Source organism: Adiantum capillus-veneris, chromosome 10 (assembly GCF_014529385.1).
Source record: "Adiantum capillus-veneris isolate H3 chromosome 10, ASM1452938v2, whole genome shotgun sequence".
NCBI classification, from domain to species: domain Eukaryota; kingdom Viridiplantae; phylum Streptophyta; class Polypodiopsida; order Polypodiales; family Pteridaceae; genus Adiantum; species Adiantum capillus-veneris.
Window position 1 is genome coordinate 66,177,808 of NC_140940.1, and position 26,080 is coordinate 66,203,887.

Sequence of the window (26,080 nt, forward strand, 5' to 3'; positions counted from 1 at the left end):
GGATCAGGACCTTGTTATAGCGACAAAGGCTGGAAGACTAAAATTTATAAAGCCAAACAAGGTCTGGGTGGAAGGCTCTCAAAAGCGAGTAAGGTTTTTAAGTAGCTGTCTGAGTAAATAACCCTTTATTTCTGTAAGAGAGAATGTTAGCGTTCACTGGTAAAAATTTTATGCTCTATATTTGTTTGTCTCACTTGACTTCTATATTCTCGAATTTGTGTGTCTGTTTAACCACTTGAGCCAACAGAAGCTACATGATTGAAGACCAATTGTATATATGCATTATTTTTTTGAGTGAGTAAAGTAAGGTGTTTGATCAAATATCCTGGCAAATATTTGGTAGGATGTAGATAAATGGATTTGGGGCTTTAAGTAGATCAAGCCAAAAGCTGGTGTTAAATAGTTTGTTTTTTGGCGATTCTGAATTCTTGTCAAAGTCTTTGGGTGCATTTAATTGGCAAGTCTCACAAACTTAGATTCCTGAGTATGGTGTTCTCTAGGCTGTTGCAAAGACTGCATTAAACTTTTGTAGATATTATAAACCTATCATTCCTGTCCTTAGCTTTGACAAAGCATCAAATTCTAATGTGGACCCTCTCATGCGGAGGTGGTTGAATAATATAGTGTGTAACCTGTCTCGGTCATGCAAGTAAGAGTTCTACGGTAACAAATGATGGATTTGGTGGCATGAACAAATATATTGCTTGTGATTGCCTGGCTAGCAGTTGGTCTTGTTCTTGAGACGTTTGGAAGAATAGGTGGCAGAGAGTGCTTTTGTTGTCGACTTGTATGATGTTTTCTGGTTGTGAGAGAAGCCAAAAGCTCCAAAGTTGGTAGTAGCTACATATGGGTGTTTTCTTTGAGAAGCTGAAATTTGTGCATCTCTTGGATCTAGACCTGAACATAATCTTGATTCTGATTCTTGAATAGTTGATGGAGGAGGTTCTGCATACTCTCTGCATCCATCCCAACCGTGACTTGAGAGGTAGTAAAAGGAATATCCTTAGGATCCGTGTTTCTATTTCCCGACAAAGGAACTGAGACCTGGATCAGCACACTTTGTATACATTATCTTTTACAACAATGAAACAATTTGCAAGCGCGTAACTGGCATGCAGAGAGGCTCTGGTCACGAGCATCCTTTCCGTAATTTTTACTTTCATTTACAGTCTTGTGGACAACATCAATGTTTCGCCTAGACTGTGAGTGTGCTTCGTGAATTACACATGCTTAAAAGTTGAGTATGACTAACCAAAGGCATTACTTTTTAGGCTAAGCCCCAAAAATAGTAAACGAACATTACACGTATCACCTCATCAAAAAGTGGCCGCCACTATACAACCTCCCAAAAATTCTCTTCCTGTATCTCGTGACCCCCTCATCAACTTTTTAGTCGTGTTCTCTTTGCTTCACCTTTTGGCCACGGATCAAGTTACCTGATTTGTCACAAAGTGATGACGTGGCCACGGACAGCAGAAACCCTAATTTCTGCCAGACTGCAAACCTTCATTTTTGCCAAAAACCCTAATTTCCGGACATCGCGGAGGTGTACAAAAAAAAAAAATAATTTTTTTTTTGGGAAATTTTGAGCGACGCAAATCTCTGCTTTTTCCTATGATTTGGGAGAAAGAGAGAGAGAAAAAGAGAACTTGCTTTTTTATTGGCTCTCATTAAGAGAGAGAGAATCTGCTTTTGCTTTCAAGCTTTTGGGCATCCCTTGTAATCTTTAAATAAGTGGTGAGGGTCTCACTTCTCAGAGCATCTGGACGCAGAGTCTGAGAGTGAATCCTGACCCACTCTCTTGTACTTTGAACTGATTAATATAAAAAGAAATACTGAAAGGGGCGCCAGTCTTTGGGGCCAATATCTCTAGGCACGGAACTCCGCCGGGCCAGTGTACATCTATTGTGATTTGTGACTTGTTTTGAAGTGGTTATTTGGTGCTGTCGCGGTTGATTCTTGACTTGGAGTATCCAAGTCTGTTACAGAGGTATCAGAGCACGGCCGATTTCTCTTCTACGGGAAATCCGATCCCCAATTTTTTTCCGCGGCACCTATGGCTTCAGGCAATGATCAGTCGACTCCCTCTGCATCTGGAGATGCGGGCAGGGATCACAACGAAGATTCCGGCACGGAGTATGGCCCGCCTAGGCCTACTCAGGCGGAGCAGCAAGAGATGGAGCGTCGTCAATTGATTGGCGATGCAACAAAGATGATGCTCAATTTTGCCAAGGACCCGAAGATGGCAAAATATATAAACCAGACCTCTTTGGAAGAGGTACAGATGGAGTGGCAAAGAACCACAACACCACTCCCGAAACCCGCTCTCAAGAAACCTTTTGCCTCCAAGAAATATACGGAGAAGGAACTGGAGAACGTGGTTGATGCACGGATTGCTCAGCTTTTCGACGTGCAAAAGAAAGGCAAAAAGCACGGCAAAAAGCAGAAGAAAGGCATTGACTTCTCGGGATATTTGGGTCGTCAATCGGCTTTTGACAAGGCAAAGAAACAGAAGAAGCGTGTTCGATTTGAAGGAGTACCCAGTTCTTCTTCTTCTTCTTCTTCTGACAGTTCTTCTAGCTCTTCAGATTCGAGCGAAGAAGACAGAAAAGGTGAAAAGCGAAGCAAGAAACAAAGCTTCGGAAAGGGCAAGAAAAAGGCAAAGAAGGCTACATCTCGCCCAGAGACTGACAATTCTATTGAGGATTGGTCTACAGACAGCTCAGATTCCGATGACGGAAACTTTTATGCGAACAAGAAGAATTTTTACAAAGCCAACCAGTATGACTTTCTCGAAGATAAAAGCAAGAAAGTCTAAGAGTTTAAGGAAGGTGGCCACTCGATCAAGTTTGATACTTTTTCAGGATACTCAGATGCTTCGAAGGCTTTGTCTTTTATATAGCAGTTTGACATCGCTTTCGCGGGAGGACGCTATTCAGAGCACTCCAAGATTCGGTGAGCTGCCTCTTACTTTAAGGGGAATGCTCGTACTTGGTGGTCCACGTTTCTTTTAAACAAGACTGCGCCAGTTAAATGGCTGAAATTTAAGAAGCTTTTTATTTCTTCTTGGTTAACGTAAGAATATGAATGAGATATACGAGCTGCTTGGAACCATCTTCGGATGACCAAGAAAGACACAATCAATGCTTATTGTGAAAGATTCTGGAGCTCTTTTCTACCCGCCTCTTCATTCAAGAAGATCTCGTTCAGAGAACAGATTGAGCGGTTTACCTTGGTTCTACCTACAGAGATCCGAGATCACTGCTTGGAATAGAAGTCAGCTTCTATTTAGTAGTTGATGAGTCATGCGAAGCGGGGCTTTGCCATTCACTTTGGCAGTCTGACCTACCCCACAGATGAGGCCATGACACAACGAGCTGGACAGACTTCTGGGAATGAAAGTAGAAAGAAAAAGAGCAACCCAGAGAAAAAGGATGCACGACCCAAGCTTACTCCTGAGGAGAGAGCTCGCTCCATTAGAGAGGGGAAGTGCTTTGGATGCGGGGAACATGGACATATCTCCGTGAAGTGTCCTAAAACGGCACAAAAAGAATAGAATGATAAAGACGACGACAGGCCTGAGAGTTCGAGAGCAACTGAGGAACGTCATATAGAAAAAATAGAACTGGTACCACATGGTGTGGGACTTGCACCGAATCAAATGAATGAAAGTACAAACTTTGCTGCTTTTGGGGCAAAGTGAAGGATCATGAAGCTCTTTTGAGGGAGCGAAGGCCAACTTCTTTTCACTTGGAATTGGCGGCTCGATTTGGAAATTACGCCCGACAGACTGACGCCACAGGCGGAGGTAGTTCGACTGACACCCGGATGGGATGTTGCCATTACACCGAGCATTGGCAAACTTCGTTTGCAATGATAGGGGTGTTCAGGGCACGCGAGTGACGTTCTACTCAGGATCCCTTGGTACCACAAGAACTACGCCGTGGTTGACTACCGAGCCGAGAAAGCGACTTTGATAAATGAAGGGCTTAGAGATTAACTTCAGTTTCTTACTCATTCTTTTGGGAGAGAACTGAACGATGGATAAAGGTTGAATCTGTTTTGACCTGATCAAAAGAACGCCAAGATTTTTCTCCACACTCATGCTGATTGCTTTTCAGAGGGCCTAAAGATCAAACCATTGATCTGATACGTGGAAGCATGCCACCGAATCGGCCACCTTATCGTGTGAGCCGAGTACAGAATGAAAAGATTATGAACCCAGTGAAAGACCTATTGGAAAAGGGTCTTGTCCAGCCTAGTACTTCACCGTATTGCTCTCCAGTGTTGTTGGTTTTGAAGAAAGACGGATCTTGGAGAATGTGCATCGATTATAGCGCTCTCAACGAAATCACCATCAAGAACAGATTTCCGATTCCTAGGATCGATGATATACTCGATAGGTTACAGGGATCTTCGTGCTTTAGTAGGATTGACTTGAAGAGTGGATATCATCAGATCAGGATAGCACCGAGAGATGTCTACAAGACAGCTTTTCGGACGACTTTTGGGTTATTTTAGTTTTTGGTCATGCCTTTTGGCTTAACCAATGCTCCTGCGACATTTAACCGGATGATGGACATGATTTTTTCGAGAGTACAGGCTATTTGTTGGCACTTTCTTTGACGACATCATTGTTTTCTCCAAGAATGAGGCAGAACACAGAGATCATCTGCTTCAAGTCTTCAGGCATTACGAGATCACACGTTAGTGATTAATGCAAAGAAAAGTGAATTTTTCCTACCAAAGATACACTTTTTGGGACACATTGTGTCAGCAGTAGGAGTGCAAATGGACCCGGCCAAGATAGAGACTATCCGTGATTGGCCCGATTTGAGGAATGTCCATGAAGTTAGAAGCTTCTTGGGACTGTGTTCGTACTACAGGAGGTTCATACGAAAGTTTGCATAGGTTGCTTCCCCTTTGCATACCTTGACACAGAAAGGAGTACCTTTTTCGTGGGGACCCACAGAGGTGACTGCCTTTCGGACATTGAAAGAGAAATTGACTACGGGACCTATTTTGACTTTGCCGGACCTGCAAAAGTCATTTGAAGTATATTGTGATGCTTGTGGTCGTAGTCTGGGTGCGGTCTTGATGCAAGAAGGCCATGTCATAGCTTACGAGAGCCGTTTGTTCTCTAGGCCGGAGATGACAGCACAGATTTATGAGAAAGAGCTTTTGGCGGTTATCCATGCTCTTACTCAGTGGCGGCATTACCTACTCGGAGCGGATTTTACTGTCTTTACAGACCATCAGAGTTTGCGCTACTTCTTGTCACAGAAGCAGCTTTCGAAAAAGCAGATGCGGTGGGCGAACATCTTGTCATAGTTCCACTTCCAGATTGTTCATGTGCAGGGACAAAAGAATGTGGTAGTAGATGCTTTGTCTCGGAAACCGTTGGTTCTGGCTATTTCCGCGATACATCATAGGAGCTTCGAGGATACAGTCGATCAGTATGCCACAGATACAGATTTTGCAGATATTTTCACACGGCTACGAGATGGGGAGACAGTAGTTGGATACTCCCTTCGGGAAGGCTACTTGATGAAAAAGACTGTGCTGTGCGTTACACAACCGTTGAGGGAAAAGGTTATGACTGAATGCCATTGTCCACCTTTTACGGGTCACCGCGGCATTGCTACCACCATGAAAGGGGTAGAGAGATACTTCTTTTGGCCGTGACTCAAAAAGGACGTGGAAGAGTTGTGCGCAGTATGCCAGAAGGTCAAGTTTGACAGGCATAAGGCACAGGGATTGTTACACCCTTTACCCATACCCACCCGCCCCTGGGAAAGTATTGAAGTGGATTTCATTTTTGATCTCCCGATTACACAAAATGATCACGATGATTTTCCGATTACATGGCACGTCTGAGACGATTGTCTCCGACAGAGACCCCAGATTTATGAGTTTGTTTTGGAAGGCAATTTGGGAGAACATTGGCATGCGGTTGCAGTTCTCATCATCGTTCCACTTGGAGACTGATGGGCAATCTGAGATTGTCAATTCAGTGGTTTTAGATTTATTGAAGTCTTGTATCTCGGATCAGAAGACTCAATGGGAAAAGAACTTACCTTTGGTGGAATTTGCCTACAATAACACGATACACTCTTCGACGGGGAAGACGCCATGTGAGATTGTTGAAAGTGCTGCGAAGGTTTCATCCTTCCTGAGCACGAAAGATTAGATATTTGAAGCGGATGAATATTCGCGAGATTTGGATATGGCTATTGCCAAGGTTCGCGAGACTTTGTAGGAGTCTCAAGAACGACAGAAAAAGGCAGCGGATCGCCATCGTCGCGACTTAAAATTGAAGGAGGATGATTGGGTGCTCTTACGTTTTGAGAAGGCACGCCTACGAAAGAAAAAGGGAAAGGAGAGGCTTTTTCCAAAGCTTAGTATGCGATACTACGGACCTTTCCAAATCACTGACAAGATAAATGATGTCTCCTTCCGATTGAAACTGCCAGATACTTGGAGGATTCACAATGCAATGTATGTGAGTCTCTTGAAACCTGTTAAGGGTGATGTGCCTGATAATGGGGAGCTTGATGAGCAACCCAGAGTGGAAGAAAACGAGGAGATCCTTGTTCCTGAACAGATTTTGGCACATAACGATACGAAGAAAGGTAAAGTCCGAAGGCGGTTCTTGGTTAAGTTCAAGAACTTTCCTGCATTTGATGCGAAGTGGATGGAGCAGGAGGACCTAGCAGATACTCCTTGGATTGTGAAACTTTACCTCGATGTTTTGGTTTAGCATAGTCTACTCCAAACGGAACCCAGAAATTCAGCTTGGCCGAAGATCTGGTGCAGTGGGATGCACAAGAGGGGAGTCACTCCACTCCTTTGTCAACAGATGCTTCGATTTTGATACTAAAGTCATTGATGTCTCTTTGAGGTTCAGGGATACTGATAGCTGATAGTATTCTGCTGGATGACTTTATGAAATGGAATTCCTGATAATGATACTGATTTGTTCTTGACTTCTTGTGAGTGCAGGAGTTGATAGACGAAATGACTGCAGCATTTTGGTCTACTTGATCTTGAATAGACATGGTTGCAATAGGGGTTAGTCAATCGGACATCGATGAGGTCCCGATTGGACCTAGATGTGATTGCTAGCTACATTGCCGATAAATCATGGTCTAAGATCCGAATGAATGTTGAATGTCATGTGATGTCTGGTGATGTCCTGTGATGTCGTGAGATGTGACTGTCGATTTTGTACATGTGCTAGATGTGTGTTCCTAGTATGTAGGTACTAACAGTCAGTGTCTGCTAAGATGGTTTATGGCTTTTGTTGGTTTTGCAGGCGTAATCGCGGTCGATTACGATGCTTTCAAGAGGGGGGTATGTCACAAAGTGATGACGTGGCCACGGATAGCAGAAACCCTAAAATTCCTGCAAACCCTAATTTTTGCAAAAAACCGTAAGTTCCGGAAATCGCGGAGGTGTAAAATAAATAAATAAATAAAATTTTTTGGGAAATTTTGAGCGACGCAAATCTCTGCTTTTTCCTATGATTTGGGAGAAAGAGAGAGAAAAAGAGAACTTGCTTTTTTATTGGCTCTCATTGAGAGAGAGAGAATCTGCTTTTGCTTTCAAGCTTTTGGGGCTCTGCTTTTGGGCATCCCTTGTAACCTTTAAATAAGTGGTGAGGGTCTCACTTCTCAGAGCATCTGGACGCAGAGTCTGAGAGTGAATCCCGACCCACTCTCTTGTACTTTGAACTGATTAATATAAAAAGAAATACCGAAAGGGGCCCCAGTCTATGGGGCCAATATCTCTAGGCACGGAACTCCGCCGGGCCAGTGTACATCTATTGTGATCTGTGACTTGTTTTGAAGTGGTTATTTGGTGCTGTCGTGGTTGATTCTCAACTTGGAGTATCCAAGTCTGTTACATGATTGTTGCTCACATGTGCTTCAGATATGTGAGCCCAACCAGCTGCTGCAGCGTGGTAGTGCAACGTTAACACAACAGTCCAAGAACGACAAAAGAAGGAAGTGTACAGGCGTTGGAGGCATTTGGCTCTTGAAGGGCAATATGTTTTATTAAAATAAATTTTGATAAAAGAAGATTGAAGCAAAGTTCATGCCAAGCAAATTTTTTTCCAAATCTGTATAAAAGATACTTTGGACCTTTCAAAGTGATAAGAAAATAAATGAAGTGTGTTACTGGCTTGAACTTCCTAGCCATGCGAGAATATATAATGCATTCCATATAATTCTATTGTGACACAGAAGTTTCTATTGAAGTTGAAAGATTTATTCAACAACCGAAGCAAAGACGGTGGATGAGAAATTTATGTAGGCTTACCCTAACATCCTTAAAAATTATGAAGAAGCTTTTCGGCTGAGGGTAGTAAGAGTCGAGGGCTGTCACAACTCAATAGAAAAAGAACTTGTATCCTTTTCTAGAGGTTCATATACTTTATTTATAATTTTGTTTTCCTTTAAGAAATGAAGATAAAGATAGCTTGAATAGTGCATTTTAGAATGGCCATTGACAAGTAGTCATAGGTTATTTTGAACCCAGTCAATGGGTTGGAACGTGGATAATGCACACTCCCGCCTAGATCACCAAGAAGGGCGCTTGTAACCTTCAACTCTTGCACGTCGGGGTTAGATTTGCACAAAAAAAAAGGATTAATGCCTTGGTTGTGGGCTAGATCTGCCGGGATAGTCAGTTACTATCAATAGGACAAGGCAATTGTGTGTGGGAAACGGCTGGAGACTCGATTAACATTCGTATAGTTAGCGCTCCACAGTGTCATAACCATGGAGAATAAAGCGAGCGTGAGCCATTGGTTGTAGAAAACTTGGATACTCCATTTCGCCATTATTTGAAGGTGTGTGTAGAATTGCCCTAGCTTTATTAGCCGTCCAAACGGCCGGATCCCATTGAGGCTCACAAAGAGGCTATGGGATGTTGGACAACATTAGCCATTGAAGCTCTAATCGATGGCGTAAGTATCTTTCCCACCAATTCAATGATTGACACATAATTTTCGAGAGCTATAGGGCTACACAAATTCTCGTGTTGGCACTACAATGCTTTGATGTTTGCCGGGGAAGAAAGAGCAGCCATTGTAACTTGTCATGAAAGTGATGACGTGGCAACTTCACTGAAGGGAGAGGAAGAAAATATCGCAAGTAATTATGTGGCAATTGTGTATGAATTGATGACGTGGCAAATTGTACGTACGTTTTAGGCCAATACCAAAACGGGCGCCAGTGCATCTGGAAGCGGAACTCTGTTTCTTGGTAAATGGCTGCTGTTCCTGACCGGCCACCGTTCTAAAACGGTGTTCTGAATGGCCAGGTTCGTCATCTGCTGAAGAAAGTCGTCACTTGTTTGTCTCGCTCCATCCTTGGTTGTCCGCGTCCGCGTCCCCGCCCTCGTCCTCACCCCCCCGCCCCCGTCCCGGTCCTCCAGTTTCTTGCCATAGGGTGCCGTCCCCTGTTTCCATGTTACTATGGTGCCTTTCTCGACCATGTCCAAGACTCCAACAAATCCTCCTTGACCTTGGCAAAAGCAGTCTCCAGAATGTGTCCAATATGATATGCTTCAAAAATCTTTTCCTTGGTGCTCAAAATAGGTGAAACCTTTTTGCCACCCTCGACAATCTCAAATGTTGCCTTCCTCTTCGAAATGTGAACAATATTTTTGTAAGCATGAAACCGGCTAACCTATCGTCTAAGCAGTACAAGATAGCATAAACAGTAATTTTCAGCTTTAGAAAACCAGAAATTTAGCTCTTAGATAATGGAGAGATAAGGTAGAGTATTTGAGAGATAGACTGAGATAGAGATAGAGATAGAGATAGAGATAGAGATAGAGATAGAGATAGAGATGGGATCGGGAGAGGAGGAGGGGCGGAGTTCTCCTTCGAGATAGCACTGACCCCTCAACAGGCACCCCTTTCGGTATTTCTTTATTTAATTGGAATAAATATGTACGTACAACAATTTAAGTAGAGGGTGCCTTGCATATGGGAGAGCAGCTTGAGAGAGAGAGAGAGAGCTGCACGGTCTTCACATGCCAGTGCAAGGCGAACCAGATTTATTGGATCAAGAGTACGCAGATGATACCTTGGTTTGCTCTCAGTATGCACCTCATTTGTTGGATAGATTGCAAGATACTCTTACCGTTTTTTGCATTGCAAGCGGAGCTCTTATCAATTGGAATAAATCGTTTGGTTTTCTAATTGGTGTTGATGAAGCTCCACAATGGGGTGTGTAGGATGGGTTTACCTGGTTGGCTCTTGGACGGTCATGTCATTACTTGGGCTTTCAGGTTGGCATTGATGTACCGCCGGAACAACAATTTGAGCCAGTTTTATAGTCAGCTAGGAGGAAGCTTTGTCATTGGTCGTCTATGCATCTCTCTCTTGCGGGCAAAGCCTTGATTGTGAACGAGGTTCTCCTGGCAACTGTTTGGTACACCGCTTTTAGCTGGACTATGCATTCTGGGGTATTCATTCGGCATCGGCGTTTAGTACGCAACTATTTGTGGGGGGGTTCGGATGGCATGCACGACACCCGTCCCACAGTTAGCTGGCGTACCGTTATATTGCCTCGTGAAGAGGGAGGGTTGGGCATCATTGATCCAGAGATGCAGAGTGGTGCTTTGCTGCCCAAACTTATAGTTAGAGGCTTATTTCTTGGGGCCAAGCCTTGGAAACAATTTTTGTATCATGCTTTGTCCCGTGCAGTGCCACGTTTTGGATCATTAGATGCAGAGGGGCCTTGGCGCACGACTATCCGTTTCATCTTGCTCCTTTGGATTATACTCAATTATCTCTTTTTTACGAACTTGGCTGACTGTATGTCATGGTATGGTTCGCCGAAGACCGCGATGCATTGAGGATATTGAAAGACAACCCTTGATTTGGAATGTATATGTTCGTGATCATGAGGGACGTCAATTAGGGGAGCGGACTCATATGGACTGGGCCAGATGGGATGATGGGCCAACAACTTCTGTACGGACCTTGTTAGAGGCAGGCTTGCTTGATGCGGATTTCATTAGCATTGAGTTCGGTATACGCAGGGGAGTTTGAAACCGGCCCGTATGGCGGTAGGCGTTGGCTTTCACCCGAAATTCTTTACTTTAGACACACACACAGAGAACGTGCAAAGGAAACCTTTGACGGGAATTAACACTTAAGTACCCACACGGCTCGGAAGCTAGAATGCCCCGAGCAGATGCCGACAACCTGTAGGCCCGAAAATTGGCGCCCCTTTCGGTATTTCTTTATACTTTGAGAGGGTAAATTACAAAGTAGAGTCCTGGGAATCCTCTACATGTATCCCGCTAGATACTACTAGTTTTGGCCAAATTTCGGCAGCATAACAGCCCCAAAACTTGCGCGAAACCAATTCCCCTGTTAGAAATCACTTCCATTGCCGTATACCCTCTGATTTCTGCCCAAAAACAGTAAACTCAGCACGCTGTATTTACTGGTTTTTGCTCTGTTTTCAGCCCCAAACAGTCCCCTAACTGTCCTCTACCAATGGGCTCTATTCCCAAAGGTTCTGGTGTCCGTATGGCTGAAAAACAATCAATTAACAGCGCATACACAGCGCTGAAAACGCACCTGTATGGTGAGGTTATGCCCTCATCGGTGCTTGCTTTGGAGTAGCAGTTAGCTACCCCTGTTCCTGCTCAAGGAGGCTCTTGCCTCAGCACAAAAGCATGAACCCACACAGCTGTACATCAGTCAAATGAAGAGCGCTCTTGTGGGGCATCACATAACTGCACGTAGGGGAGAGAGAGAGCAGTGTGTAGCGTGCAGGGCATCACTCCTAGCACCACACTGTACATGAGAGGGAAAGAAAGCACTCCATAGCTCTTAACCTGATAGGTTCTCAATGAAGCATCCCCCCAGCATAAATCGAGCACCCCCTCTTCTGCACTTGACCTGTAATGCATCTGTGAACAAATAGATGCAAAAAGGGGAAGATTTCCATGGTTGCCAAAACCTGCGTATCGCTGGAAACGCAGCAAAACAGCCCTTTAAACACGCATCTGATGCCTTCCAATGCTGAAAATGAGCTCCTTGGACCTAGGTAAAGTCATGGGAAGCTCAAAAATGAAGAGAAATGGCTGAAAATCAGAGTTATCAGCCTCCAAAACTGCTCCCAAAAGTCAGTTACGAGTTCTCTTCTCCCAGACTGGTAAATTGGCTAAACAGTGGCACTTGACACTCATACATGCAATTTTTCCGCATTGGACTTCTTGCTTAAAAATCTCTCAACTGGTGCATCAATTGACTTTGCAACAGAGTAATAAAATGTTCCCTTGTCATTCTGAAGGTAATGACGCGAACAGATTTCGTGGCCCAAAACAGTAGTTCTCTAAATTTTAGGAGATGCTTCCGTTGGGCTCCCACTGGTCTTCTGACCATCTATCCTCAGTGGGACCGCATCCAAAAGTGCAATGTGGCCCAACTGTCGGATACTTTCTGCTGGTGATCCCAGCTTGACTTTATGCCTTTATTGAGTTCACTTCCTGGTATCCACCAACTTGCTAAGTGCGATTTTACTTCACGAGTTCCAGTGCCGACCAACTTCCCGTTTGCGGGTGAAACTACCGTTCACATTGGCCATACAATGTTCGACCATTTGCAACTTGAAAAAGAGGGCCTCAAAAATTAAACTAAAATCATTGGAAAGAAACTAAGGTTAGCAATTGCCACGTCCTCGTGAGATACCCCCCTCTTGAAATCGCAAACGTCCTCGATTGCATACAATACATGCCAGTGATGATCTTGTGTTGTTAGCACTCTTTTATCATCGCATGTATCCGCAAGAAAGGTCGTAACACATAGATACAAATGACTTAATGAGACCTTCATACTTTTGTCATTTCCATCTATTACACTGAATTCATACGTACATATGATGTGCGAGCTCTATCATTACCCCTCCTTTGCACATGTTGGGTTGGGGCATAAGTAGACTGTAATCCAAAGGCCTCAAGGTAAAGCTGCAATACATTTGGTGACTTTGATAGTTCATGCTCTTCCATCCACTTTCCATCCATAGGTCGATAGTTCTTGAACTTCACCACATAGCATCTTGCAAAATGTCTCTTAACTTTTTACCTGTGCAAGAGGCTCTTGCCTCCGTAAACGAGCATAATTCCACAACACTGTAGCGTACTACCCTCGACCAAGTAAGCTCAAATTTCAAGATGATTTACCAATGCGTCAAAGAATCGAAGCAATCGCCTCAGAGAATCGGCAAGCAGCGTGCCACTTGGCAGACCCCACATCACTCCCGCAGGAGATCTAGTGGCCAATCTACCACCGTGAGACCTCTCCCTATCCCATCTTGGTTCATACTTGCAAACCCTAAAAATGCAGCAGAAAATCAGCCCTAATTTGACCACTTTTTGGCAGGGCGAACATGCGGAATTTCCTACCTGTCTTGTGAAGAGGAACCCTCTTCCATAATGCCCTTCCCTTTGTCGGCTATAGTATAATCCCGTGTTCCTGTACTCTGTGTCTTTACCCAAAACAACCGAGGCTCACTTCTTGAGGAAAAATTGATTAATGTCCCGGCGAAGGAACCTTGACACCGGCCCATAGGGCGGTAGGCGTTGGCTTTCACCCGAAATTCTTTACTTTAGACACACACACAGAGAACGTGCAAAGGAAACCTGTGACGGGAATTAACACTTAAGTACACACACGGCTCGGAAGCTAGAATGCCCCGAGCAGACGCCGACAACCTGTAGGTCCCAAAATTGGCGTCCCTTTCGGTATTTCTTTATACTTTGAGAGGGTAAATTACAAAGTAGAGTGCTGGGAATCCTTTACATGTATCCCGCAAGATACTGCCAGTTTTGGCCAAATTTCAGCAGCATAACAGCCCCAAAACTTGCGTGAAACCAATTCCCCTGCTAGAACTCACTTCCATTGACGTATACCCTCTGATTCCTGCCCAAAAACAGTAAATACAGCATGTGTATTTACTGGTTTTTGCTCTGTTTTCAGCCCCAAACAGTCCCCTAATTGTCCTCTGCCAGTGGGGCTCTATTCCCAAAGGTTCTGGCGTCCGTATGACTGAAAAACAGTCAATTTACAGCGCATACACAGTGCTGAAAACGCACTTGTATGGTGAGGTTATGACCCTCACCGGTGCCTGCTTTGGAGTAGCAGTTAGCTACCCCTGTTCCTGCTTAAGGAAGCTCTTGCCTCAGCACAAAAGCATGAACCCACACAGCTGTACATCAGTCAAATGAAGAACCCTCTTATGGGGCATCACATAACTGCACGTAGGGGAGAGAGAGAGCAGTGTGTAGCGTGCAGGGCATCACTCCTAGCACCACACTATACATGAGAGAGAAAGAAAGCACTCCATAGCTCTTAACCTGTGTGACAGGTTCTCAATGAAGCATCCCCCCCCAGCATAAATCGAACGCCCCCTCTTCTGCGCTTGATGTGTAATGCATCTTTGAACAAATAGATGCAAAAAGGGGAAGATTTCCATGGCTGCCAAAACCTGCGTATCGCTGAAAACGCAGCAAAACAGCCCTTTAAACACGCATCCGATGCCTTCCAATGCTGAAAATGAGCTCCTTGGACCTAGGTAAAGTCATGGGAAGCTCAAAAATGGAGAGAAATGGCTGAAAATCAGAGTTATCAGCCTCCAAAACTGCTCCCAAAAGTCAGTTACGAGTTCTCTTCTCCCAGACTTGGTAAATTGGCTAAAAAGTGCCACTTGGCACTCATACATGCAATTTTCCCGCATTAGGCTTCCTGCTTAAAAATCTCTCAACTGGTGCATCAATTGACTTTGCAGCAAAGTAATAAAATGTTCCCCTTGTCATTCCGAAGCTAATGACGCGACCAGATTTCATGGCCCAAAATAGCAGTTTCCTAAATTTTAGGAGATGCTTCCGTTGGGCTCCCACTGGTCTTCTGGCCATCTATCCTCATTGGGACCGCATCCAAAAGTGCAATGTGGCCCAACTGTCCGATACTTTATGTTGGTGATCCCATCTTGACTTTATGTCTTTATTGAGTTCACTTCCTAGTATCCACCAACTTGCTAAGTGCGACGGGGGTACCTACATGATCTTGAACTGAGCCAAGATATCCTTTTACTTTACGAGTTCCAATGCCGGCCAACTTCTTGTCTGCGGGTGAAACTACTGTTCATATTGGCCATACAATGTTCGACCATTTGCAACTTCAAAAAGAGGGTCTCAAAAATTAAACAAAAATCATTGGAAAGAAACCAACAACTAAGGTTAGTAATTGCCACGTCCTCGTGGCAGAGTTGCCACCCGAATGCTAGAGAGTTTGAGGATGCTCTTCCTCTGGATTGGCGGCTGCAGGCTAACCTGGGTGACTTGGATCTATCCATGCATGAGGGTTGGTGGGCTTTTTTTGGTGATGACAGACATCCAGGCTTGGTGCGCAAAGGCACTCTTGTCTTCTCACTTGCAGATCACAAACATAGTAGAGGGCATCTACGCTTGACATTTCAGGGCTGTTTTCCTTTGGATGAGCAACCTGATTTGCATTATGAGCTAGTTCGAGTGCTAGGTGCGTTTGGCAAGCGCTTATGTTTAGACCCTGTGTTTTCTTTAGAGGAGGCAGCGTTATGGAGGTTGTGGGCTTGGGAAGGTTTACCACTGGCACAGCTTGTCTGGGATCTGGAATAGTGGATGTAGCCGGGACATATTGCAGAGGAGACGATGTCATTTTTTGAGTACAACGCACACATTGGCAGAGATATCATTTTTCGCCATCAGATTGTCTGTCATTAGCCATGCCAGCTACAACATTGGTTGGAGCAGAAGCTCTCTCATGCATTCATGTAACGGTATTGGTCATTGTAGCGCGGATAGCGTGTCGTGCTCTCTACAGTGGGTGCTCCTCAGTGCAATGTGCGTGACATCTCACTCAAAACAGAATTAAAACAAAGGAAACAATAGATAACAGGTGATCAACACAGAGACACAACAGCAGACCAGAACATATGGACTCGACTATTTCAAAGAACCGATACAGACCCTGGCGTGGCAGCACACTCAGCTCCATCCCAGAACTCATGGGTACAATGGGTGTGTTGAGGCTCAGATGTGTAGGGATGGTGCAGACGTGCTGTGTGTAGATTCGCTGCTCTAGGCGACGACGCTGGACCATATATGAAGAAGATGATCGTGATGACCCAACAACTACTACTCATATGTCCCACCATAAAGAGCCACCAACGGCTCATAAATGTCAGCCATCTAAGTTTATCTCCAAACTGAGTGCTGGTGATGACCTGGCCACGATGTCCACTAGACCATCATCTGTATCCTTGCCACGTGTCACTGCCCAGCCCAGAGAGTTCGTTCGGTGTGAACCAGACTAGACCAACTGTACTAACTGTGTGTCCTGTGAAAGTGACACTGTAGCCTGCTACAGATTGCTCGCCACAAGACCGCTCACCGTCTCGGTGAGAGGATCAATATGAAACTAGAGAGAACAGTGAAATATCAGGGGAAAAAAAAACGCAGTACACTCTGACTGAAGCTGGTGATGTTGGTGAGATAGATCAGTGAAACTAGGGAGAACAGTGAAACACCAGAAAAACGCAGTACAATCTGATTGAAGAGGGTGATGTTTGGAGAAGATTTTGAGTTCCCAGGAAGAAGTATCAATGAAGCAATGTCGATATTTGCAAGATATGCTGAAGAAGTACCAATGAAGCAATGTCGATATTTGCAAGTTATGCTGAAGTAGTACCAATGAAGCAATATCGATATCTGCAAGCTATGCTGAAGCAGTAATGACCCCGGCTGAATGAGGTAAGCTGACCAAAAGGTAGAAACAGAAGACTACCTAGATTAAGTAATCCCACAAGGCACCCAAGTTGCAGTTAGTTGCAGTTAGGTAGTTGGCTGGAGGGGCTGGAGTAAGTAGGGGAAGGGTGGGTAGGGTGGTGGCTAGGCTAGATAGAGGCGAGGGGGAGATTGGGTGGGTGCGGCCGAGGGGGATTAGATAGGGGCGAGGGGTGGATTAGATAGGGGCAAGGGGTGGAAGGGGCGATGTTGAGTGGGTACGGGGGCGAGGGGTAGGTAGGGGGTGAGGTGGGAGAAAATAGGGGCGAGGTGGGAGAAGATAGGGGCGAGGCTGGTGAGGGGGGGAACGAGTTGGGTAGGGATAAGGTGAGTTGGGGAGGGGGTAGGGACGAGTTGGGGGGGTAGGGCGAGCTGGGAGAGAGGGGGGAAGAGTTGGGGAAGGGGGGGGCGAGTTGGGAGAGAGGGGAGGGGCGATTGGGAGGGAGTAGGGACGAGTTGGGCGGGGGGGGGAGGGGGGGCGAGTTGGGGAGGGGGTAGGGACGAGTTGAGGAGGGGGTAGGGCGAGTTGGGAGAGAGGCGTGGGTAGGGAGGAGGGGGGGGGTGAGGGTAGGGGCGAGAGGGGGTGTGAGTAGGGGTGAGAGGGGGTGGGTAGGGGCGAGGAGAGAGGAAGGGGGTGGTTAGGGGAGAGGTGGGGTGAGGTTAGGGGCGAGAGGGGGTGTGGGGGGTTGGGTAGGGGCGAGTGGGGAGAGGGTAGGGTGTTGGGGTGGACAGGGACGAGAGAGAGTGGGGTGGGTTGGGGTTGAAGAGGGGCGAGAAAATGCCACAAGGAATAAATTGTCAGAAGAAGGCAAAAACAACAACAGAAATTGACGGATGTCCAAATATACCTATCTGCCTTGAATATGCCCTGTGGAAGCCTGTTGAAAGGTAGTTCATTAGACCCAGTGACCTCTACACCTGCTGCATCCGTCGGCAAAGATTGAATAGAGACCTCATAACAAGGCATAGACTTGGTAGCTTCCAACCAATCCAACAAATCTTCTTTTGACCCATCAGGTAGCTGATTTAGTTCAAGATTGGATTCTATTGACAAGGAACTATGGTGCACCACTGTATCCACACCTCTCCTTCAAGTTTAGTAGGTTTCATTGGGGAGCCAGGAGTGTGTATCCACATTGAGTCATTTCCCCAATCATGCAGTGCTTTAGTGTGCCGCAACCATGGTCTACCAATGAGCAGAGGAAATCCTCCCTCAGCTTGTGGTAGGTGAACCACCACGAAATCCAAACTAAAGGTGAAATCTTGTACTTGCAGAGGCACCTTTTCCACTATGCCCACAGGGTATACTGTTCTCTGGTCGGCCAATGTTACTGTGAAGGGGACAAGACGAGTAGGCTGCAGGCCTAAAGCCATCATAGTGAACTCATGCATCATGTTTATGCCAGATCCACCGTCCACTATCACTCTTGAGAATTGTCGCCCCAAGACGGACACGGTGAGATGAGGGCTTCTATAATCCGTGAGGGGAGTAGCGTGATGGGATATAGGACTCGGATGGTTGCACTGGGAGGTGCCGGCCACTAGGACCTGCTCCGGGGTAAAGTGATTGAATAATTGTAAGGGTGTCACTTCGAAAACTTACATCTAGCTGCAGCATGTCATAGAGCGACACTTATTGAAAGGTATTCTTCAAGATTGTTTCTGCTGTAGGCTTTTCTTTTTCTACCAGTGGCTTTTCTGGTACCTTGATCTGCTGTAGATCAGCAACTGCTTCCAAGAAGGCTTCATCAATATCGGAGAGCAAAGATTTGGATTCTTGTTTGTCACTAGGTGATGGCTTGTCAACACCTGAAGGTAGGGTATCCACTGTTTGAAGAATCTGTGGGGGAGTTGAACGTACTGGAATGCTAAAACCGAGAGCGGCTCTCTGGGCCCGGGTGAGGATGCCCGCTGGCTCCTCTACCAACTGCAACTTCTCTTTAGTGTTAACCACATGGGCAGAAGGGGGTGGTTGAGGAGTTGTGCTAACTGCTATCAAATTGAGCTTGGGAAAGGTAAACTCATTTTGGCTTTGACTTGGGTTTGCAGCCGCAATGCACAAAGTTTAGGGCAATCTTTACTGTAGTGATCCTTCGTTTTAGGGCAATGACGGCAGGGAGGGGACCCTTCGGGCAGGGGGCATCTGCTTTGGTAATGATCATATTCCCCGCATCTGTAGCACAAAATGGGCCGATTCAATGGGCGAGTCGAAGGGCGAGGTGGTCCTTGCTCTTGGTGCATGGAGTTGGAGGTGGAGGTATAGAAGCTTTGAAGGGATGAGGGAGCATGGGTATGATAAAAGCTTTGAGAGGGAAAAGTGCTCTGCATACCTTGCATAGGAGGGGCTGACAATAAAGGTGGCATGTGGTGTGGATGGCCACAGGGAGAAACCATGTTGGATGCAGGTGTTGGTCCTTGTTGAAGAGTAGGACCAAGACTTTGCTGTATTTGTCGCAATCCCTTGAGGTAGTAGCAGTCCTTGTCCTCATGCCTAGACTTTTCGCAGAAGTGGCAATAAGCATGAAGGGGACAGTCCTGTGGAGGGTGTCCTGGAGATTGACACGAGCTGCACCATACCATAGCCTTAGTCTCCTACTGAGACCGAAGCTCTTCTAGCTCTCTCTTGATTTGATCCAAAGCTTCATGTTGTGGGGGCTTCTCCTGTCTAAGAGGGATCGATTTCTCCTCTTGAAGAGCGCGTTGTAGTTTTAGGGCTTCAAGTTCCCTATGTAAAGAAGTCAAAGGGTCAGATGGACTCTCCAAGAGTACAGAGGTAGTCTCTACCTTAGAAGAGTCGGTAAACAGCTTCCTTGCCCCCTCTATCCTAGTAGCAGCCGTAACAAACTCCTCCAAGGTGGCATCAGGTCGGAGATTCTCTCTCAGTTTTTGCCGAGAAGTCTTTGGAAGAGCCTTTTCTACCCATTTCTTGACCATGAACTCACCTGGTGGTGGAGGAAGCTTGGCGACCAGAGACTTTGTTCGGGTTATGAGTTCTGCAAAAGTCTCTTTGGGCTGAAGCATCAGGTTGGCCAACTCATCCACAACCCTTTCTTGGAAGTCCCCTAGTCTGAAAGCTTTGCAAAACTGTTGTCGTAAAGCTGCCCAAGTTGAAAAGTGATTCTCTGCAAATTGACTGTACCACTTGTCTGCTAAACCATCGAATGTTGATGGAAACAGCACCAAATAAGCATCTTCTCTAATAAGACCACGACCTCTAGAGAGAGAGACAAACCTCCTTGCATGGTCGTCTGCATCTTCTGAGAAGAGTCCCTTGAAAGTAGGAAACTTGATTTTTACCTTGAAAAACATTGGTCAACGCCTCCATGGCCGCTTGCTCGGGAGCCCGTTGCTCAATAGCTTGCTGTAACAAACTGGGAGAGAGCTTTACTGGGGAAGGTGACCTAGAAGATGGAAAACCGACTGGAGGAATGGATGATGCCGTATGTGGAGGTATGGGTGATGAGGTTGGTGGACTTCTACTAGGTGCCAAGGGTTGACGTCTTCTGTTGTAGTGTTTCAGAGGACTGAGTAGTGCGCTTTGACGCTCTAATGACTGCCTTGTATGTGTCATGCAGTGACCACAAACCCAACCAAGCTGTGGGCAAAGAAGACTTTTTAACTGGCTGGACACAGGTCTAGACTCTACTAGACTGGGGCAAGTGACTAGACCACTTGGCTGGACCAGGGACGAGGAAGGACTAGACTAGGACGAGAGCTTGGTTGTACCAGGGCGAGAGAGGACCTTGGTTGGACCAGGGCGAGAGTGTAGGTCAGCTAGAGTAAGCTGTCTAGGGTGAAACTGGACCAGACCAGCAAGCTGCACTTTGCAAGGTGCAGTGGGCGAGGCTAGGTAAACCCAGCTAGCTCCTTGATTTGTAACTCAACAGAGTGAGACTTCAGTTGAGGTCCCACCGGGTGTGCAAAAAATGAGAGCATTGTAGCGCGGATAGTGTGTTGTGCTCTCTATAGTGGGTGCTCCTTAGTGCAATGTGCGTGACATCTCACTCAAAACAAAATGAAAACAAAGGAAACAATAGATAACAGGTGATCAACACAGAGACACAACAACAAACCAGAACATATGGACTCGACTATCTCAAAGAACCGATCTAGACCGTGGCGTGGCAGCACACTCAGCTCCAACCCACAACTCATGGGTACAATGGGGGTGTTGAGGCTCAGATGTGCAGGGATGGTGCAGACGTGTTGTGTGTGTAGACTCGTTGCTCTAGACGGCGACGCTGGACCATATATGAAGAAGATGATCGTGATGACCCAACAACTACTACTCATATGTCCCACCATAAAGAGCCACCAACGGCTCATAAATGTCAGCCATCTAAGTCTATCTCCAAACTGAGTAGTGGTGGTGACCTGACCACTGTTAGGTGCAGCGGAATGAATGTTTGCGCTTTGCTCAAGATGAGTGCTCCAAACTGTGCTCAAGGTTCCTTTTAGTTCTTCTGGAAGGGAGAGCCTTCCGTTCTTAATGGAAAGTGCTATGATCACAACAAAGTGAATGGACATTGTGCATGCAAGTGAATGAGACTGAGAGATAGAGAGAGAAGAGAGATACGACACCAGAGACGTTGTAAAACCCTCCTCCGAAGGCCCCACTCTCGTCGGCGAGAGTGGTCTACTATTGATTGCACAAAGTGGTACAATGACGATGCAAGGACTGATGCAACCTAGGACTATGCCGGTGACGACGACGGTGATGACGACGACGACTTTAGGGCTGAAATCTGCGGTCTTCTAACTGCTGAAATTCGGGGCTGTTTCGGTGGCTGAAAATGACTGTTTTGGCTGCGTTTTCGAGGGCTGAAAATGGAGGTCTTCTGCATGTCCTTAGTGCTGAATCTGCGACTGTTCTAAATGCTGAAAACACTGAGCTTTCTGCTGCAAAAGGGGCTGAAAACCAAAAATGCTGGCTGGCTGCTGTAGCGTTAGTAAAACGCAGGGCTATTTGGGGATGACGGCAACCCTGCAAGCTGAAAACGCTAGGAACTGTAGAAGGTGTGGCGATGAAGCAAGCCTGCAACGCTGGCTATGGTTGATGGCGATGATGAAACCAAAACGCTAGGGGTGCTGATGAGGTTCTTGCTGAGAAGGTGCCTGTTGAGCGGGAGCTTCTGTTGCCTCTTTTGCCAGAAAGTGCTAACTTGGGTTTGCTTATATATTTTCTTAGCAAAATTGCCCTACCTACTTTTGTTGGAAAGTCACTTTAAAATAATAAGTGAAAAATGTCAAAAATAGGGAAAATAGGCTAAATGCACTGGAGAAATCCCCTAAGTGATTCTAATGGATTCTGATGGGAATATTGATGATCATGTTGTGTGCAACCAGAGGATTATACCCCTCCACGGTGGTTTATTCATCATTCTTCTCAGTTCCACCTTGATGTACATACAACCCTACCATTGATCATCCACAATTTGTACTTCTTCTAGAAGACAGGCTCTCTTGAGAATCTCTAGAAGTCTCTCTGTACTCGGTATATAGCAACTGTTCTTTTCAAAGAGAGAGAGAGAGAGAGAGAGAGAGAGAGAGAGAGAGAGAGAGAGAGAGAGAGAGAGAGAGAGAGAGAGAGAGAGAGAAATGAAATGTTATATTAACGTCTTCAAAAGGCCATAGTGACCTATGAGACCAGAAAGTTACAAGGTGGTGGATCTGATACAAAGTCAGAGTAACAAAATAACAACAGTACAAAACAAAGATATATACTATGGGATCCTAGACTGGTCGATGTGAACTAAGCAAAAAAGGGGCGGCTTGCTGAGATAGCTGAATCACAGGAGATCTAGCATTGGTCGTTGGCGGATCTCATCAATCTCCTCCATGGTTAGTAGTCTGACCGGGCGTCGTGCATGCCTGGCCAGAGTGCTCCGAATCTTCTGACGTAGCCTCCGTCCTGGAGGAACTAACTACTATACTGACACAGACATTACATGATGCAGCAGCAACAGAGGCATACCCACACACCCAGCCTGAGCAGAGACGCCGATCAGGGAGCATGCCTCAGAACAGCTGGTACGATGAGGAGTGCCGCCAGACTAGAGCCAGACTTCAGAGGGAGGTGCTTTTGGGGGACGTCACTCACAAACAGTCACAGATTGACTTCCAACGCCTGGTGCGGCGGAAGAAGAGGGCTTTTTTGGCTCGACTCGAGCAGGATCTATACCAGCTATTTTTGAGTCAGGACTCGCGTGAGGCGTGCCGGCTCTTTCATGAGCAGTCCCCCCCCCCCCCCCCCCGCCCCCCTCGGCTATCTCCTCCACGGAGACCTTGGGTCAGTATGCATCATCTTTGTACACAGTACTTGGACAACCACCCCTTCCCAACCCCCCCGATCCATGCCCACACACATGTGCTTTTTTCACCGCTGAGATGGTGAAGAAAGCTATTGACAGGATGAGGATTGGGAGAGCATATGATCATGATGGCTTAGTCGCTGAGCATTTCATGCATGCCAAAGACCTACTAGCAAAGCTTATAGCAGTTATGTTTAACCGTGCCATGTGTGAGGGCCTACCGGACACTTGGAGCCTATCTACCTTCAAGTCAGGAGACCCCATGGAGCCTGGGAACTATCGCACTATCATGATTGGACACACACTGGCACCGTTGTATGCATCCATTCTTGAGCAACAACTGAGTAGATGGGCAAAGAGGGAAGGAAGGCGTGCAGCTGGGCAGGCAGGGTTCAGGAGAGGCTTCTCTACTCTTGACCATATCTTGACACTCAAGCATGGTTCAGGAGAGGCTTCTCTACTCTTGACCATATCTTGACACTGGCACGGTTGTATGCATCCATTCTTGAGCAAAAGCTGAGTAGATGGGCAAAGAGGGAAGGAAGGCGTGCAGCTGGGCAGGCAGGGTTCAGGAGAGGCTTCTCTACTCTTGACCATATCTGACACTCAGGGCCATCATCGAGGAGGGCAGATGTCATGGGAGACGGATCTATTGTAGCTTTGTGGACTTCCGCAAAGCTTTTGACACAGTACCCAGACCTAGATTAATGCGCAGATTACAGGAAACGGGAGTACCCACAGAGCTCATTTGGGGGATCATGGCATTGTACAGATTAGTAGTAGGGCATGTATGCACCCCTGAAGGACTTTCTACACCGGTTCACTCCACTATTGGGGTGAAGCAGGGCTGCCCGCTCGCTCCTACTCTTTTCGGTATGTATGTGGATGAGGTTTCTGACTACATTGAGAGCGATGGTGATAGAGGTGCACAGTTGGCAGGGACATGGATTCCACTTTTGTTATATGTTGATGATATAGTGTTGATCTCCGAATCTCCAAAGGGAATGCAACGTCAATTGGATGCTTTGCATAGGTTTGCCCATGAAAGTGGTTTGTCTGTCAACCTTGGTAAAACCAAGGTTATGGTGTTTAATACCACCCCACAGTGGATCAGGAGGTCAGCACCTACATTCACATACGGCCAGGAGACTGGGGAGTACACAGATGCTTACACTTACCTTGGAGTGGTTTTTAGCGGACCTGCATTCTCACTCAGAAGAGCAGCAGAGACTAGACTGACTAGAGCCCACGCAGCATTGTTCGCAGGTTCAGTTTCAGGAGCCCCGGACGAAGCTCTGGCTCTTTGACACTTTGGTGGCTTCAGCATTGCTCTATGGAGCTGAGATATGGGGACCTTCATTGGATCACCACGGGAGGCTGGGGCGCACAGATGGATGGGGGAACATGGAGAAACCTCTTGTCTCTATGATCTCGCGGTTCATTAGAGCCAAGGCATCAATACCACGGGCCATTGTCCGAGCAGAGCTAGCGGCCCCCCCACTAGTGGTGGAGGCGCTCACCAGATCAGTCTCCTTCATAAACCGCACATGGGAACTTCCTAGAGACAGATATGCTCGCATAGCACTTGAGTCCTCTTGACAGTTAGCCATGCAAGGAGATACAACATGCTGGTATGGGGAGATGGCATCATGGTTTCAGGCGCATGGGTTCAGCATAGACAGGCTGCCACCATTCCAGTACTCATTGGCTGCACCATCTCTCACTCTTACACAGTCAGAGATCACCAAGCTCATCCGCCAAGGTCTGACCCAGCTAGACACCAGGAGAACATGGATACAGCCAGCACAGGAATTGGGCACGAAGATGGCTTTCTACAGAGACCACCTTCTCCAGCTTACGGAGGATGGTTTTGTGACGAGACCCAGATGCATAGGCGTCTGTAGATCCTGTCTATGTATATAGAATCCGTCTCCCGTGTGAAGGTGTAGCAAGTAGGGGCTGCTACCCGTGGCATGTGTGCTACATTGAACTGGAAGGAGATGGTGATTGACACCAGAGCATGATCCACTGCCACCCCGACCGGTCTGGGCCCAACTGTGTGATCCTGGATACTAGAGATGAGATTCGGCTGTGCCATGACATAGTCCACTATGCTGGCTCCATGTCTGTGTGGGAAGCATGTAAAACCTCCCGCAACAAGAAATCTCTGTAGGCCATTCAAGATGGCCAATCTATGTGCGGTGCCCATGTCTATCAGGTGTCGCCCATACTCAGTATATTCCACATCGTGTGATAGTCTGGACAGGCCCGTCTCTACAACATCTAGCTCTCTTAGCATCTCCTCTGAAGTATCATAAAACACTGTGTGGTGATGGGCAATCCTAGCATTGAAGTCCCCTAGGATGATAATGTCACCATCCCTAGAGAACTCCCATATGTCATCATCCAAAATAGAGAAAGGGGACTGTCCTCTGGGTGATGCATAAACTGATGTACTCGGGGGAAAGTAGCAAATAGCAAGGTAGAGATATCTTCTAGTCTCTGCTTTCAATCTCACCCACATGTACCTAGCCTGCTCATCCCTGCGGGCTGTTTGTATCAATGGCTGCAGATCCTCTCTAAATAACACTGCCACTCCCCCGAGCCTCGTCCTCTGTGCTCTGAGCGTGTCTCCTGTCTGTAAGCTATCTCCCACCTGTATCCACTGATGTGAGGCATGGATTGCCCAGGGGCGTGGTGTGTCTCAGAGTAAAAGATGATGTCTCTTCCAGTAAAGCTATCCTCAAAAGCACCCACATCAAGACGCATAGATTCATTACTGTTCCAGGCAGCCACTTTGAGTGTGGTCCCATAAGTCTCGCACCGTCATGTGGAGCGTTGCTCTAGTATTACCACTCTTCCATCTCGGTAAAAGGCAATCTTGCCTTTTTCCCTTGCCGCTCTAATCTCCGGCATTA

General features: G+C 46.5%; 1 protein-coding gene across 1 annotated transcript in view; it reads left to right on the forward strand.

Annotated features, from left to right (window-relative positions):
• Window positions 1-26,080, forward strand: part of LOC147448979 (uncharacterized) — a 65,034-nt gene that overhangs the window by 29,526 nt on the left and 9,428 nt on the right. The window contains exon 3 of the mRNA XM_086521368.1: window positions 2-88. Within this exon, the coding sequence (XP_086377494.1) occupies window positions 2-88 (87 nt within the window). The remainder of the gene's footprint in view (window position 1; window positions 89-26,080) is intronic.